This window comes from Coloeus monedula, assembly GCF_965178545.1.
Source record: "Coloeus monedula genome assembly, chromosome: 16".
NCBI lineage: Eukaryota > Metazoa > Chordata > Aves > Passeriformes > Corvidae > Coloeus > Coloeus monedula.
Window position 1 is genome coordinate 16,624,382 of NC_138796.1, and position 15,923 is coordinate 16,640,304.

The 15,923-nt window shown below is 44.0% G+C and overlaps 1 protein-coding gene across 2 annotated transcripts in view; it reads left to right on the top strand.

The window, feature by feature from the left end:
* Window positions 1-2,843: 2,843 nt before the first annotated feature.
* The window catches only part of CRAMP1 (cramped chromatin regulator homolog 1), a 52,917-nt gene continuing 39,837 nt past the window's right edge, over window positions 2,844-15,923 (top strand). The window contains exons 1-3 of one of the 2 annotated variants that reach the window (XM_082292352.1): window positions 2,844-3,133; window positions 5,316-5,665; window positions 14,706-14,899. In XM_082292352.1, the coding sequence (XP_082148478.1) occupies window positions 5,317-5,665; window positions 14,706-14,899 (543 nt within the window). In that variant the 5' untranslated portion in view covers window positions 2,844-3,133; window position 5,316. The remainder of the gene's footprint in view (window positions 3,134-5,315; window positions 5,666-14,705; window positions 14,900-15,923) is intronic. The other variant, XM_082292353.1, reaches the window with a different exon arrangement.

Here is a 15,923-nt window from a genome sequence, read left to right on the forward strand (position 1 = left end):
ATTAACACACAAACAAAATAGGATAGAACAGGATTAAAAAAAAAAAAAAAAACAACACCTCAAAATACAACAAATTCCCGGAGAGGGAACAGACACGCGGGCTGCGACCTGCTGGGGCCACCCCGCGGGCCCACCGGGGCTGCTCCCGCAGGCTCTCCGGACCGGCGAGGAGGGAAGGGAGGCAGTGGGGGAAGGAAAGGGAATAAAGAACAAGAAAAAAAACCCCAACAGAACCTTTTCCCAGCTAGCTAGAACACAAAGGAAACCAAAAAGCAGCCCAATGCTCCCGGCGCACTCCCTCCCGAGCCCCAGAGCCCCCGAGCCCTTGGGCCCCCGCTGAACCGCCCCGCACTCGGCCCGTGGCTCCCGCCCCGGGTCCATCCTAAAGGCACAGCGTCCTCGGGCCTTGGAATAAAGCGGCTTCATAACGTCACCCCAGGACAGTGCCTGGCACTGGGTCAGTGTCAAACCACGACATTATACAAAATAGACAAGTGAATGTGGAATCCCTGGATTTTAACATTTTCCCTTCTCATAAAAGCATACAACCACAGAATGTTTTAGGTTGAAAGGGACCTTAAAAATCATCTAGTTCCAAGCCCCCGGTATCATAAATAATGCCTAACAGTTCCAACTCCCTAAAGTCCCAGGACTGACTGCAGTAGTGCAGTTACTCACAGCCCATTTCCTCCCTTCTTCTAAGGGCTTGACCTCACACACCAAGAGCAAAACAAAGTCACATGACTCGGTGCTTCCTATTCCGTAAGCAATAAGGGATTAACAATAGCAGTCTGTCCTTCCATTTAAATCCTCTTACCTGGGATGGGAAAGAACTGCTTTGGCAACACAAAGCTCCTTCATTATTGTTTGCCAGAATAAACAACTTCAGACCCTTTTAAGAAGAAATAAATCATGAATGAAATGTACTAGCTTGTAAGTAATGTAAGAGGAAAATACAGAACATTCACTATATTGGTGGCTTTTACATCTAGGATCTTTGGAAGAGTATTTCCATGTTATAATTTGCAATGATCATGCACATTAGATGCAAACTTAAAAACATTTTAACATAAACCTAAAGTATTAACTTTGTCCTTCTGCTGGATAGTTCTGCATTGCGTGCTCTATTTCTAGTAAAAATGCAATTTGTTATTCATACCTTAAAATACACAGTATGTGGGACAAATCCAAGGTAATGTTCTTGCCTGGCCTAGAAAACCATGGCAACAAACACTGAAAGATTATCTGCATTTTGTAGCTGTGCAGGTCTGTAAAAGCAGAATAGTGGGGAGGGGCTGTGATCAAAACTGAACAAATGGAAGTTCAAGTGTCTTTTGACGTCTCACCCTAGCCCCTGCCTCTCAGCTCTTGTCCAAGTCCTTTTCAGTCAGCCTTTCTCTCACAAACATTTAGACACATGAGCAATTTCACAAATAGAGGCAATAGGGCTATTCAAGCATGGAAAGTTATTTACGTAGAGGGAATGGAAACCTTCCACTGGACAGCTGACCATAATTCCACATCTCTCGGCAAAGCACCATGGAAATACTTGGTAGTGGAGATGCAGAATCCATCATTTCCTAACAGTATTGTTGAATTTCGTTGTGGCTAAACCAAGGAGCAAAAATAAGCCGTATGATCTTGTGATAGATTATAACGAAACTGAAAAACACTCTCTAAAAAAAACCCCGAACAGTTAAGATGTTTAAATGCAAAGCTTGACACTACAAACTTTTTTTAAAAAACAAATTCCATTTAGAGCAGTCCACTTGGTTACTCACAAATACACTTTACAGTATATTCACAGGTGATGATACAGTGCTCAAGACACGTTCCAGTTCTACCATCATAGATAATTACTTGCAGCACACTCTACGGGAGCCCAATTTTCCAGAATTTAGACACCATCATGAGGTTTAAATAAAGTTCTGACTTTATTTCTAAGCTTACAAAGATTTTTCCTCGGAAGAAGACTAAGGCATCCTTTCCTGCAATGAGAGTTACAAAGATGCAAAAAAGAGGATGATCTAACATTCTTTCCACAAACACGTTACAAAGGAAAAAGTATCTCACACGGTATCAGCTGCAAGATTTTTTAAAAGTATCTTGCTTAGCAGTTAACGTGAAGTCACCACGTAAAAGTACCAGTCAACATCAAGGAGCCCCCGCTGTGAAAAAAGGACGCCCGGCAGCAAACCCTGGTCCAGCAAAGGGCCTCACGGGGGACGCCTGTTCCCAGATGCAGCCCAGGAATAGCCCCAAATGCTCCACAGAAAGCGGCCCCACGGCTTTCCCCGGGTTGCCGGCGAAGGGAGCGAGAGCCAGCAGTACTACGGCTCCGATTCGGTGCCGCCAGGCAGCGAGCCCGCCCCAGCGGCCCGCTCTGCGCCCAGCGGGCGGAGCCCCGAGCCGGGGAGCCCCGAGCGCGGCGGAGCCACAGCGCCCCCGCCCGGCGGCCACAAATACTGCGCCACATGCAAATCACCCGCCCCCTGGCCAATGGCATCCCGGGCCCTGGCCGAAGGGCTCGGCCAGAGGGCTCTCAATTGGTGCTTCTTTCAGCCAATCAACAGCCAGACCTCGGGGGCTCGCCCCGCCCCCGGCGGACACGCGCTGCCGCCTCTTCCTCTGCGCGGAGCTTTCGTCACGCGCCCCGCGCCGCGCTTTGTTTGGCTCGCGCTGGGGCTGCGGCCCCGCCCCCGCCTCGCTCCCGCTCGCCGCCGGCCAATGGGGCGCGTTGTTTGGGGGGCGGGGATCGCCGGCGCTCTCAGCTGGGCCCGCGCGCGCCGGCCCCGCCCCCGGCCCGGGCAGGGCGAGGAGGAACCGGAACCGCCGCGGCCCCAGCCCCGGCCCGAGCCCAGCGCGGCCCCGAGCCCAGCCGAGCCTGGCGGCGCTGGGACCGCGGCTGGGTTTCGGAGCAGCCCGGGGAAGAGGTCGGCCCCACTGCCGGGAGCGGGGCTGCCGCCGCCAGCAAAACTGGGAGGGCCGCTGGGCTCCGCGCCGGCCGCTTCCCGAGCTGGCGGGTCTGGGCACAGCCCGGGGGTGCCTGGGGCTGCGGGTGCCGGAGCAGCCGAGGCAGCCGCCGGCGAGGGAGCCGGAACGCGGAGGCTGCGTGACGGCATTGATGCAGCAGGTGAGGCAGGGCTGGGGGATGGAGCCTGCGGGGCGGGACGCACCTGGCCCCGGGGAGACTGGCTCGGCCCCGCTCTCCCGTCCGGGCCGGCCGCGCTTGGGGAACGCGTCTCTGCGGCTCTTAGGGAAGGCAGCGGAGGGACGGCCATGAGGGCGTGCACGACCAAAGCAGCGAGGCTGAAGAGATTTTCACTTTGGGAGAAAAAGGGAAAGGAAGAACATGGTGAAAACGAAAGGCAAAAGCAGCTGTAACGGGGAAACTGCACGTAGGACTTAGGCAGAATGCTGGAAGGAGCCAGCAGTTGAGAAGTGGAGCAGATCCTGGGGTGTGCTACTCGGCTCCTGTAAGGAGCTTTCCCCAAGGAGTGTGTCTTTGTTTCCCCCTCGCTAATTGTTGGGGGATGTCAGTGGGTGGGTGCATCATTTAATTTGGAATAATAAAACCAAGCTTGAAATTATTTAAGCTTTGCTTACACGAAGTTTTTGAGCACACACTGTCAGAATTGGAAGATTTCTGTCCTCGAAATAACTAGAAACTGTAGGGTTTGGTGTGTGAAGAACCAGTCTGTAACTAAGGACCTGTCAGGTGAATAAATAACTAATTTCAACGTGCGTTTAGATCCCCAGTTCAGGTCAGTTTATTGAGCATTTTCAAAGACTGAAACATTCCCCAACACAATTCTGGATGGGTTCAGAGGTTTAGGTGAAAATTAGAGGGAAAAATATAATTTTAATAGTGGGAATAGAACACATAAGCAGTAACCTCATGAATTTGTATGCCTTATCATGTTGATGCATCTCCTTTATTTTGAACCTCATTATCCTGGTGTCAGCCTAATCCATAGTCATTCCAATGTTTGTGATATTCAGAATTTCCTCCTCTTGTTGGTTATCTTTTCCCTAGATGGAAGTTGGATGATGGCTCCTGCCATGCTGACAAGGCAGCTGCATCCCAAGTGCTGCTCCTTGCTGGGTGCTCTAACTGGTTCTTTCTTGGAAGTTGACTTCTTTTAGATATGCTGTCAGTAATATTTTTGCACTCTTTAAGAAAAACTAAAACAGTTGTTGGGTTTTAACAGGTAATGTGATTTGATGCCTTAAGCTTGTGTTCATATCTGGCATTTTGTTCCAAGTATTTGAAAAAAACCTTCAGAATTGAGAGGATTTGTGAGGTCAGCACAGGAAGTGGTCATCAATGTCAGGTTCGAAAGTTGACAGATGCCTTCGAAAGCCCAGGGATGCTCCCTTGGCACAGAAGGGTTCAGGGCTGCCCTGCTTGGCCAAGGTCTCTGCATGGCCGGGAGCAACGAAGCGATGGTTCACAACCGCTGCAGGTGCCTCCGGAGTTTACTGTCCTCCAAATTAAAAAAAAAAAAAAAAAAAAGAGAGAGAGAGAGAACGAAAAGAAAAAAAAAAAGGGGTGGCATTAATTCTCCCCCAGCAGAGGCGGCGGCCAGGGGTGCCGGCTTGGGGAGCCGGTCCCTGCCCGTTCCCGGTGGCAGCCCAGACCCGGCCCACGGTGGTGCCGTCGGCGGGGTCGGGGCTGCCCGGCGGGAAGGAGCGCGGGGAGGTGCGGGGTGGGGGCGGAGGGGAGCGGGAACCTCGGGAGCCTCGGCCAGTCCCAGCCCCAGACACACACACAGAGGAGGAGAAGCCGCCGCCGCATCCAGGAGCATGGATCCCCCCCCCGCGGCGGGCCGGGCCGCGGCTCCGCGGTGAGGAGAGAGGAGAGCCCCGGGCCCGGGACCCGCGGAGGGGTGGGATGGGATGGGATGGGGGAGCAGCGCTTCCCCGCTCCGTTCTGCTCCGCCGGCCCAGCGGCTGCCGCTCCTCCGGCGCTGGCGAGCGCTGCCACACGCCCGAGTTTGGCCGGGCGATTTCTCGGCCAAAGGCGGCTCGGAGCCCTTCGGGACGGAGACGGGGGGCTACCGGGGGGCCCCGGCTGCCGTTTGGGCCGGTTTGGGGTGGGTTGTGGCGGGGCTTTCCCCCTCCCGCCCTCGGCACAGGTTGTTGGGTCGGGACAGCAAACGAAAGGGGATTTAGTAACAAACAACGGCGGCCATGTTGAGAGGAATTTCTGCAGCTAAACTTCTCCCCTCTCAGCCCAGGGGTTTCTCTGCCTCCCCGGGGGGCTCCCCGGCCTGACTGTGTGCCCGCTCTTTTCTCCCTCTCCTCCCCCGCAGGATGACAGTGAAACTGGGAGAGAGCAGCGGGGAGGAAGGGGTGAAAAAGCTGGGCAAGAGAGCAGGAGGAGATGAGGAGTCCCTGGAAGAAGAAGGGGCAGGAGGAGGAGGAGAGGCAGCTCCAGGCAGCAGCAGCACAAAGAAAGAAGAGAAGATCATTAACAGCAACACTACCAGCAGCCCCACACCGAACCCCAACTTGTCACCGGCCCCGGCCTCTCTCCAGCCCTCCCAGAGCCAGGACCAGCATCATTTTCTCAGGTCCAGCGTCAGACCTCAGAGCAAGAGACTGAAGAAGGATTCCCAGGCATCCTCCTCTGTTGGCAGCAGCACTGCCGGAAAAGGCAAAGGTACTGTGTTTTGACACCCTAAAAACATGCAGACAAGGGGGATGGCAAAGAGGGGAGGCACCTGTGGGGCTGTGGGTTGTCATTCTCCTTCTGTAGATGCCATCTTTTGTTTGGTTTTGGGGTGGTGTTTTGGGGCTTGTTTCTCATGGCTGAAATCTTCTTTGTGTCCCAAGGCTTCAGCTTCTCTGCTGCCCACTGTCCTCTCTGCACTTCCAGAAATGGGGGGTCTGGATGTTTATGTGGAGAAGGAAAAATTCTACATTATGAGGCAAATCTTTAATGTCTTTATTTCATCTCTCTCGAGTTTTGGGAAATTCCTGTATTTTGATTAGGAAATCATACTCTAGCTAGCTGTGTAATCAGGGGGCTGCACTCTGAATTCTGTTCTTGGATAATAACAAGATACTGACTGGGTGCTAGTTAGCAAAGGAAAAAAAAAAACAACCCACAAGACATTGGTGATTTCCCCCAATTATTTCTATGATCCAAATAACTGTTTTGGAAACAGCAATGAAATACACATATTGACGTATTTGTTTCTAAGGTTTTGCAAGCCCTGTTTTACTGTTTTGGACCAGTTTGGGCATTTCTGTGTGATTTGAATTTTTATTAAGATTAGTTTGTATCTGAAAGTCTGTAGGTGCAGACATACACACACCTGCTTTTTCACTTTAGCGTTGGAGACAAGAATTAGTTGGTTGTTTTTTTTTTTGAGCTGTTTCTACCTTGAATCGCTGGAAGGCAGCAGGGATATTTGAATATTTTGGTGCCATTGTGTGTGCTCAGCAGTGACTAGATGACATCTTAGCACTGCATTTGAGCTGTACTTGAGCCTAATTTTGGATATCATGTGCTAAAGTACTCAAGTGTTATTTTTTATGAATTTTTGAGAAAAACAGCACTGAAAAGATTGCATCAACTTTTAAAATGATAAAATTTACTCTCGTCTGCTAAATTGAACTATAGTTCCATGTAGCATGAATGTGTCTTGGAGGTTACCACACTCTTGTCCGTCACAGGGGTGTGCACGTGCTGGGCGTTAAGTAAACACTGTAGTTACGATAGTTTTGTGTTGCAGTAATAAAGGAGTGCAAACTGGGATGTTTTAGTTATTGTCATATCAGAAAAAAGTTCTTGAACTCAGTTGCTTGGCAGCTGGTATAATTGACAAAGTATTTCTAAATACTTTAGTAAGCCCTCTTTAATATCTTGAATGTTAAATGAAAACTCTGTGTGGTGGTAGAGGACAGAACAGAAAGGCCTACCTAATTTCTCTTCCAGTTGCATGAAACCAAATAAACAAACAAATGAAATACCCAGGAGTGTTTAGCTACGTATAATTGATTCCAGGATTGTAAATAGTATTAGATGCGAGGAGGTGTTTCTTTGAAATACGTCTTGTATGTGATTTGCAAGTTGAGTATGTCCATTTGAAATTATTCCATTGATTTGGAAATGGATACACGTGTGAACAAATACATACATTTGTGCAAGTGTATATTCATGTTGGTGTATTTGTACATAAACATTTATTTCCAATTCTAGAACAGCAGAATGATTTTTAACTAAGAGTATCAACACAATAGGAAAAGAAATTCCATTCATTTTTGCAATTCAGATTCCAAAACAACCTTAAGAAAATTACATACAGAACAGAAAATATTATCTCAGTAACCAGTCATGGATAGTGTTTGCAATCACTGTACCATGTTGTCAGATTTGGGAGAACTTCTTAAATTCATTGGCAGTGACAGTGGTAGAATTATGACTGTGCTTTCACTTTTTCAATTTTAAGACCAGCCACAGCTCTGCCTGACCAGATTTGGTGTGAATGTGTCCGATTGATTGAATTCTCTGATATGGTTGAGATTATAATTGTCAGATTTTGGAGAACAGAGCCATGGAGCAGGATCCTTTCTAATTTGAGTTCTTTATGTTCAGAGATGCATAATGAGAGGTTTTCCAGGCTTGTCTAAATTCTCCCCAGTGGAATGCCTTGTGATCAGAATTCATAGTGCTCTGTGTTCTGAGCGAAATGTCTCACAGAGCCAGCTTCTGATAGGGAATGAATGGAAGGGTGGAGATGGCTAATAAAGATTGGACTTAAATCCTTTCATCAGCTGTCCCACTACCTTTCTCCTCCCTCTGTAAGTATAAAAATGATGAAAAGCTGGAGTGCATGTACTTTACATCAGCTCTGAAACCTGGAAGCTTTTGCATTGTTTATGTCAAAGTCAAGGTGATGGCTCTAGAAGTAACTCTGACAGTGGCCAGCTGGAGTGACCAGACCATGCTTATGCTTGGTCCAGTGAAACCAGAAACTTGGTTTTGTCATAGGCATTCAATAATGCTGTGTAACTGTTGTTATTGAAGTGATTCTACTTCTAGAACCTCTGTATTCTGAAGGGAGAACACTCGCTAATTTTTAAGGAGTGTGATCAATGCACATACTTTCTTTCAAATTGTAGTTGCTCAGCAGGCATTGGTTTGTCTTCAAAAAAGTTTTGAAAATAGTATTTTTCTTCTGTGTGTTTCTGTATTTTTTTTTTCTTGTGGTTACCTTTTTACTTTTGGCATTCATGCTTTTAGGGTCCTTAATTGTAGCAGACAAATAATTGATAAACTTGGCTATAAACTGTAAAAAGAGTTTGCCCACTCAGCAGCTGCTGACTTTTCAACTTTATCTTATTGAGGCTCACAAAAGCTTGCTCATAATCATTTCCAAGTTCTGCCTGGTAGAGTGTGCAAACATGTTGCTAATAGTCAGATTGCCTTGACGTACTTTTTAATTGTGCCTTTGAATCCTGTCTCTTTCCTTTTGTGTACTGAGGTGCACTTTTGAGTTTAAGGCAAAAATTACATAGGAATTACAAGGAAGTAGTACAGTAAAATAAAGTTTGGAAACTATTTCAGTTCAGTAGCCAATCCATTTGGAATTGCAGGAAGGTTTCTCAAATTTCCTGCACAAATACCTAAATCTCTGCATTTTTAAAGAATTATTATCGTATTCTTTTCAGCTGTTGATCATCTTTTAATTATATTTTCAAGGTCGTAATCTACACCTCAACTGGTGCATGACTTTTGAAGCATGAAGGCTTGAAAGGAAGTCTTTAAGTAACTTGCATGAAACCATAGCAGGAGCTTGAAGAACTAGTGGTGTGGAGACAGTTTATTTTGGGAGTTTATATGCAGGGAGGTTTGTTGAGGGAGGAGATGCAGACCAAGTTAAGGTTGCTGAAAAAGAGGGATTTCTGAGAGTTTGTGTCTCAAACACCAACGTGCCACATGGTTGCTGAGTACAGGTGTTAAGGTGTGTTTTGGGGCTTTGGTCTGTGAAGCCAGAGTGGATGGAATATGTATGTATGTGTATGTTGTGACCACGTTGGTAAAAGGCAGTGTGGAATACATTGCCATCATATGCTGTAGATGTAGCTTAAACTAGAGTAGAGTATTGCCATTTCCGTGTTTTTATCCACTTTCTGAATGCAGAATGAAGTCAGGAGGAATAGCCTAGTGGTGATGAGCTGAAGCTTGAAGATGTCTTTCATGTTGTTGTTCTGGATTTATTCCTAAAATGTGTAGAATGGCTCAAACAAGTATTTGGGTTTCTTTTGCAGTAATAAGAAGTTCTTTTTTGAAAAAGGATTTTATTCAGCTGAAAGCTTAGTTGAATTAAAGCGTTCCATCTTTTGGCATGGTATAGAACTTGCTAAAAAGCAGTCTAGTTTGTTTCAGCGTGTCAAAGTTTCATGTTTGGTAACATATAGGTTAAATCAGCTACTGTCTCCTCCTGTAGAGGGAAGGTAGATACCAAAACACTTGATGTATGTACTTACAGTGTGTTTTATTGTATCTTCCTGAGTTCATATGTTGCAGAATATATTGTGTACAACCTTCATTTGAGATGTTACTCCTGCAACATTATTTCTCTAGGACACGAACCACTGTTCACTAACTACTGGCACAGTCCCTTGTTCTGACATTATCCTTAATTTTATCCATCTCACTTGCACTTGGTACCTCTCCTTCCATCCTACCCTGACATGCTTTCATTCATTCTTTGCTGTCCCGTTTACCTCAGTTCTCCCTCCCTCCCTTTGGAAGTCGCTGAGGACCAGGACTCCACAATATCTCATCCCATACTGCAAGAAGAGGATTTTCTCCTTCTGTGCAGTAGGTGCTGAACTCTGACAGGAACCTGCCTGCAAGGCTGCACAGCCGTAGGGTTAAGTGGAACTTCAGCATGAACTTTATGGGTGTTTTCTTAGGGAAGAGCGTGAGAATAGTGATTTATGGGAGATGTGACCAAATGTATAACAAACCATGGGGGGTTTCTATAGCTCTTCTTGGTTAGCTTAGCTAGTGCTGCCTTTGATACATTGTACAATAAACATATCCTGTCCATAGAGAAGCAAGCCTTCAGCATAGGTTTGTTAGGAGGCTCTGGTTGATAATTGACACTGTGTATGCTTTAAACACATTCAGCTACCTCTAATTTTCTAACTAGTAAGAGTTAGAAGAAGGTAGGCTGTCACTGTCCATGTAGGATAGTTACCAGCTGAGCCTGAGATTAGCTGAGTTGGTCAGAGCATGATGCTAAGAATGCCAAGGTCGCAGGTTCAGTTCCTGTATCGGCCAGTCAGGTAAGAGTTGGACTCCATAATCCTTGTGGGTCCCTTCCAACTCAGAATATTCTGTGTTTCTATGTTTCAAACTTTGGGTGTTAATTCACAGCAAGAACACTGTGTGGCATAACCATGCAATAAGACATAAGCAGTTCTAAACTTGCCATTTGCAGGAGTCCGTGCTGTGTCCTGTGGAGGCATACAGAGTAGAAACTTCCTTTCCAGTTATAAAGTTAGCACTCAAAATGAAGTGTTGACTTGCAGGGAATTTGTCTTTTACAAGTTGGCATTTGTATCCCACAATTTGGGGAGTGAGTTAGTCCTAACACTCGGCATTTGAGCTGTGGCATGCAAGAGTGTGAATGCACCATCTTGTTTATAAAGGTATTTCCAAATGAATGTTCCACCTACGGTGACTGGTAACTCCAGAAGAAGTTGAGATGTTGTGAGCTAAGCCTGTAACCCAGCCTGTGTGTTGGGATACATGGGTGTAGTGAGAATTTACTCTGGGGATTCCAGCTTCCGTGTGTGTGTAATCTGTCACAGAAGATATGAATCAGCTGGCCTGTAAGAGCTGTCAGTGGAAGTCTGAAAGGCAAACTCTGAGATGCTACCTAGAAGGAAGAATTTGTGGCTGTAGCCATGATGAGAGCCCAATACTATTAGTGTCTCAGTTATTCTATACGTGTGTTCCATTGTTTGTAATTTTCATATCAGATTCTTAAACTGCAGTCTTTAAATCTCTTTATATAAATTTTTGCAAATGTTTTATGTTTTGCTTAGAACTACAGAGACAGTTTTTTCCATGGGAATGTAGTTTGAGATGATATTATGCCAGACACAGATAAATGAAGTTTTAATGTGGTACATATACATGGGTGGAGAACACTGGATAAAAGGACTGAATAAGTTTCCCTGGAGCACTGGTGTTCTGACCCATCATTTTGTTGGGGGTTGCAGTTCAGATACTGAGTACAAAAACGTGAAGTCTTTGCAAACTGTGTATTGAAAGCTGAGGGGATATGCTGAGAACTTGCATATCCAAATGACTGCCTTGTACCTTGGACACAGGTGCTGGTGCTCTGGCACACCTGGAGCAAAGGGAAGGAGTTGCCATAGCTGTAATGATGTGGATGTCCAGGTCACTGGCTGGGTGGTGCAAAATGAGTAGACAGTGGGAGAATGTCCAGCTTGTCTTTGTCTTGTCTTTTCTATAAATGACTTTACATCATTTTACAAGCGCCTGAGCAGGTTGTTAGAGTGAGCCCCAGCATTCTGCAGCAGTAATGGTATAGCTGGCCTCAGGGGAGCTTCTTGTTTTAATGCTTTGATGAAGTTTTAAATCATCCATTATTGGGAATTAATCATAGAGTCGTCAATCATTAGTGAGGGGATGAAAGCTCGTTAACTGTTCTGTATGTAACAAGAATCTCATACAGTAAGATTGAGGTAATGAATTTACGGGGGGTAGTTTAATGATGTATGACTATTTTTCCCTTTTATTCTGGTTTATAGTCCTGTGTTTTAGAATACAGTACATTCCATTGCCATACCAAGGTTCAGTATACTCTAGATTGGATTGAGATAACCCAATGATAAATATTACCATGCACAGTAGTAAGAAAGTTTATGCAAAGGAATGAGCAAACCCTTTTGTTCCTGGAAGAATTGGATGGCATGTAAGAGTTCTGTAGAGGTCACAGGATATTCAGATTTTTAGATCTTCATATACAATACTCTGAACAATTGTCTGGATGGTAATTTATAAAAGAGTTTAAAACAAAAAAGATTCTGATAAACTTCCCAGGACTACAGTTTGTGTGCATAAAGGAACAAAAGATCAATTATGAGCTACATGTCCTGTGTAGAAGTTGAGTCCATGGAGCCCTCAGCACATCAAATAGAACTCTTTAGTCCGTCTTTTGCCTGCAACTAAAATGTAAATGAAAGTGTACTGAACTTTAAATTGTAATAAGACCGTAAAATCTTCACTGACACTTTAGTTTCTTCTGCTTTTTAATAATGAAAGCTTTATGTGTTCCAAGTGTACTGAACAATCTTTAGAAAATCCTTGATAAGATCTGTTCTTCTGGCAGTTGACTTAGGATTTTACTTACTTGTGTAAGTATTAAAAAAAATAAGAAAACAAACCCCACAGAAACCCCAAACAAAACCCAACCACCCAACACACAAGTGAAACCCCCAAATCCTGCATTCGTTGTTCCTCTGAAGGATCTCTCAGCAGTTAGGGATCTGTGATCAGAATAGTGACTCTGGACTGAAATCCTGTACCTGTCTTCTGATAAAGGACATCTTTTGTGTTGGGAGCTGGTAGCAACAGGAGATTGGAGATTGAGTTTGGGGTTTGATGTGTTTGACTTTCCCCTTCTTGACCAAAGATGTGTATTTCATTATATATTCATGTGCAAATTGTGGTATTCCAGTCTCACATTTGCAGAATAAAGAAGTGTCAGTTCTGTGTCTGTGTTGGGTAACTTCTGTTGAAGTGCTCAGGTTTTTTCTTGTGGTTACCTTTTTTAAAGGATTTACCTCAACCGTGCCAGAATTAAATGGCCTAAGTCTCAATTATTTTATCAGTGGCTGATGAAGACTTTAGGAAGTAAAGAAGCTGTTTATTTGAGAAGTTGTTTATAAGTGCATTTTCTTCTAGATGTCTAATGTTTTTTCATGTCTTTCCTTACATGCTTCCCTGTGGTGACAATAATTTTCTTCAAGAGTCAAATAGTCATCCCTAGAAAGAAAAGAAACATTAACTCCAAAATGGTCGCAATATCGTATTTTATATCCAGTAACTATTTATTGTATGCAGGAAAAAAATGTACTTTCATGCACCTTGCTCTCTTCCAGGTTTGATTTCAAATATTCTCCAATACTTGAACAAACCAGTTTCTATAGGATTTGGAGAAATACGGTTTTGTTGCCCGAAGGAATTACCTTCAAATTGCAACTGACTTGTTAAGATTTACATACAAGTCTTTCAAATCTGTAAAGCATAGTGGGCCTGTAACAGCAGATTCTTCTGATACGCTTTTTAAAAAATACTATTAGAATTACCAAAGTGGGATATCTGGGTTCTTGAATTAGATATATATGTACATATATATAAAATACTGGCTTCGTCAGGTAAAAAAACCTGCTTCATGTAGTTGAATTTGTAAAGATAACGGAACTTTTTAAGCCTAAATATGAAAGACAGAGTTATGCTGATATGTATAAAAATTAGGGAAACTGGTTGGAACTGCTGTAGTGTAGAAGCTAGGTGTATAAGCAAATAAACTACGGCAAGCCAGTATATCATGAGGTAAAACACAAGACATAAAGGCCTGGAGAAGAGGAAAGTGTCCTGAGCATTCTTTATAACGAGCAGTGAATGTTCAGTGTTGAAAGACTTCTGTTTTATTAAGTATATGTCTGCATCAATAAGGACAGTCAAATTGTAAATAATATTTTTAAATAAAATTCAAGATAAGTTATTTTGAAAATATAAGTTAATGGGAATGGTTACATTTTTATGGAAAAAAATGAGCGCATTTTGGGGAGTTGACCTCGGTTTCTGGATTAGCACTCTGATACACAGTGTCATACCAAGCATGATGTTTTGTTTGTGGATTTTCCATCCTGTTTTCTTCCTGGGTCCCTACTTGAGTAAACAGCGAATTCTCTCAGTTTTATCTGGCATTATTCTCATTTTAGTATTTCCAATCTTCATATCTTTTTCCGTGTTCTTTGGATGCTGATAACTGACAAAGGGACAATCCAAATTACACTTCTGTGTCTTTTTCTGAAAGCTGCAGCAGGGTTTGGGAAAGGAGAATGGGTTGAGACTTGCTGTCCTTTGGATGACTAGAGCTTTCCTAGATGGGCCATATCAGAGGTGGTGCTCTGAGGATCATACACTGCAGTTGAGATTCTGGATGCTCGTCCACTGTTGTGTGATGAACTGAAGTCGACATCTCTCAATCCTTCCCTTTCCACAGTTATTCTGGAGGCAGTAGGATCAAGACCAAAGACAAGGATGTGGCGTTCTATTTTCCCCAAAGACATCACTTTGGTCCATTGGTCAGCTCCCTGTTCAGCACTGCTCTGGAGTTCCCCCTGGCTGCAGGGCAGTGACTGCAGAGCTCACTAGTATATAACCATCAGAGAGGATTGTCTGGTAGAGGCTGCTGTGGTACATTCCTGCTTATCTGTGTTACTTCTGGAAATACAAAATTAAGCCGTTGAAACCTTCCCCTTGTTTTTTGTGCTTTGAGATTTTATTTCTATAAAACAAACCTCATTATTTGCCCATTGTATTTTAAGTGAAAAAGGAGAAAATTCTGAGTTACTCCCTTAGCTCTATCCATGAATCCTCCTGTTGGTTTAATATTCACTCTGGTCATGGTTTTTTACAGCAGCAGATAATGGAGGGACTGCACCTGGTGGCACATCAGGAATTCCTCCCAGTAATCCTGCTGGGAATTCCAAGTCAGCAGCAAGGAACCTGGGCTCCTCAACAGGAGAGAAGGAGGAAGGGAAGAAGGTCCGACGGCAGTGGGAGTCATGGAGCACGGAGGACAAGAATACCTTCTTTGAGGGACTGTATGAGGTACATGTAGAAGAAAATAACAGGCATAGATGGCTTTGGTTAGAGTCTGGATATTCCTAAAGAAGGTTGATTCAGGTGAGACTGGCAGGAGCAGAAGGCCACTTACACGTGAGCATTTGTGGGTCCATACACTGTAAAACAGCTGTCAGTCAAAGCCACGTGTCAAAAGTGTCAAGTTTGTTGGGTTTTTTTCTCTAAATACACAGGAAATATTTCTGAGTTCTATTAATGAATGTTTATAATAATTTCAGTTGTTATTGAATTACGGTTATGTTTCAAATGCAGAATAATTAAATAATGTCCCCATCTGAACTTTGAAAAGCAACACACTTGCTCTGTAGTAATACCAAAGAAAAGCTGCTCTGTTCTAATGACAATTGTGTTTAGTCTTCGGCCATGAAGAGGTTAGAGTCAGTTCAGTCCTAGGGCTGAGAGACAAGAAAAGGTACATCATCTTATCTTCTGTCTCTTACGAAGTATATGATGGATTCCTGCTTGTCCTGTTCCTGTGATTATTTCAACAGCATTTCTGTTTAGAAAATGCATGCCAAAGGTAAAAACAAAAGTAGTGATGGGGAGTTTTCTCTGCATACATGCATCTTTTTGAATAACTGTTTTTTCATCATGGGCATGGTACCACATACATATATTTTGTGGACAAAATGAATACTTAAACAGTGTTTTCTTTTTTTAAATTCCTCTGAATTGCAGTAATATTCCTGGGAATCAAGTAATTTTTAAGTCACTTCACTGATTTTTTTTTTTTTTTAATACTGAGGAAAAATTTTAAAAATTTGCTTTAAGGTGGATCTGAAACTCAGTTTGTTTAGTCCCTCCTTCCATCCATTTTGTCGCACTGCCTTTCAGAAGAGGTTTTCATACTTTGTATTTAAATCAGTCCCAACCTTTTCTGAATACAAAAATTTTGTGATAGCAGGAGTTAATGTGTATAAAATCAAATCCTTTGAAACTCAAATTTTGTACTCCTAGTAACAGTAACATGAAATGCACTGTAAATAAAAGT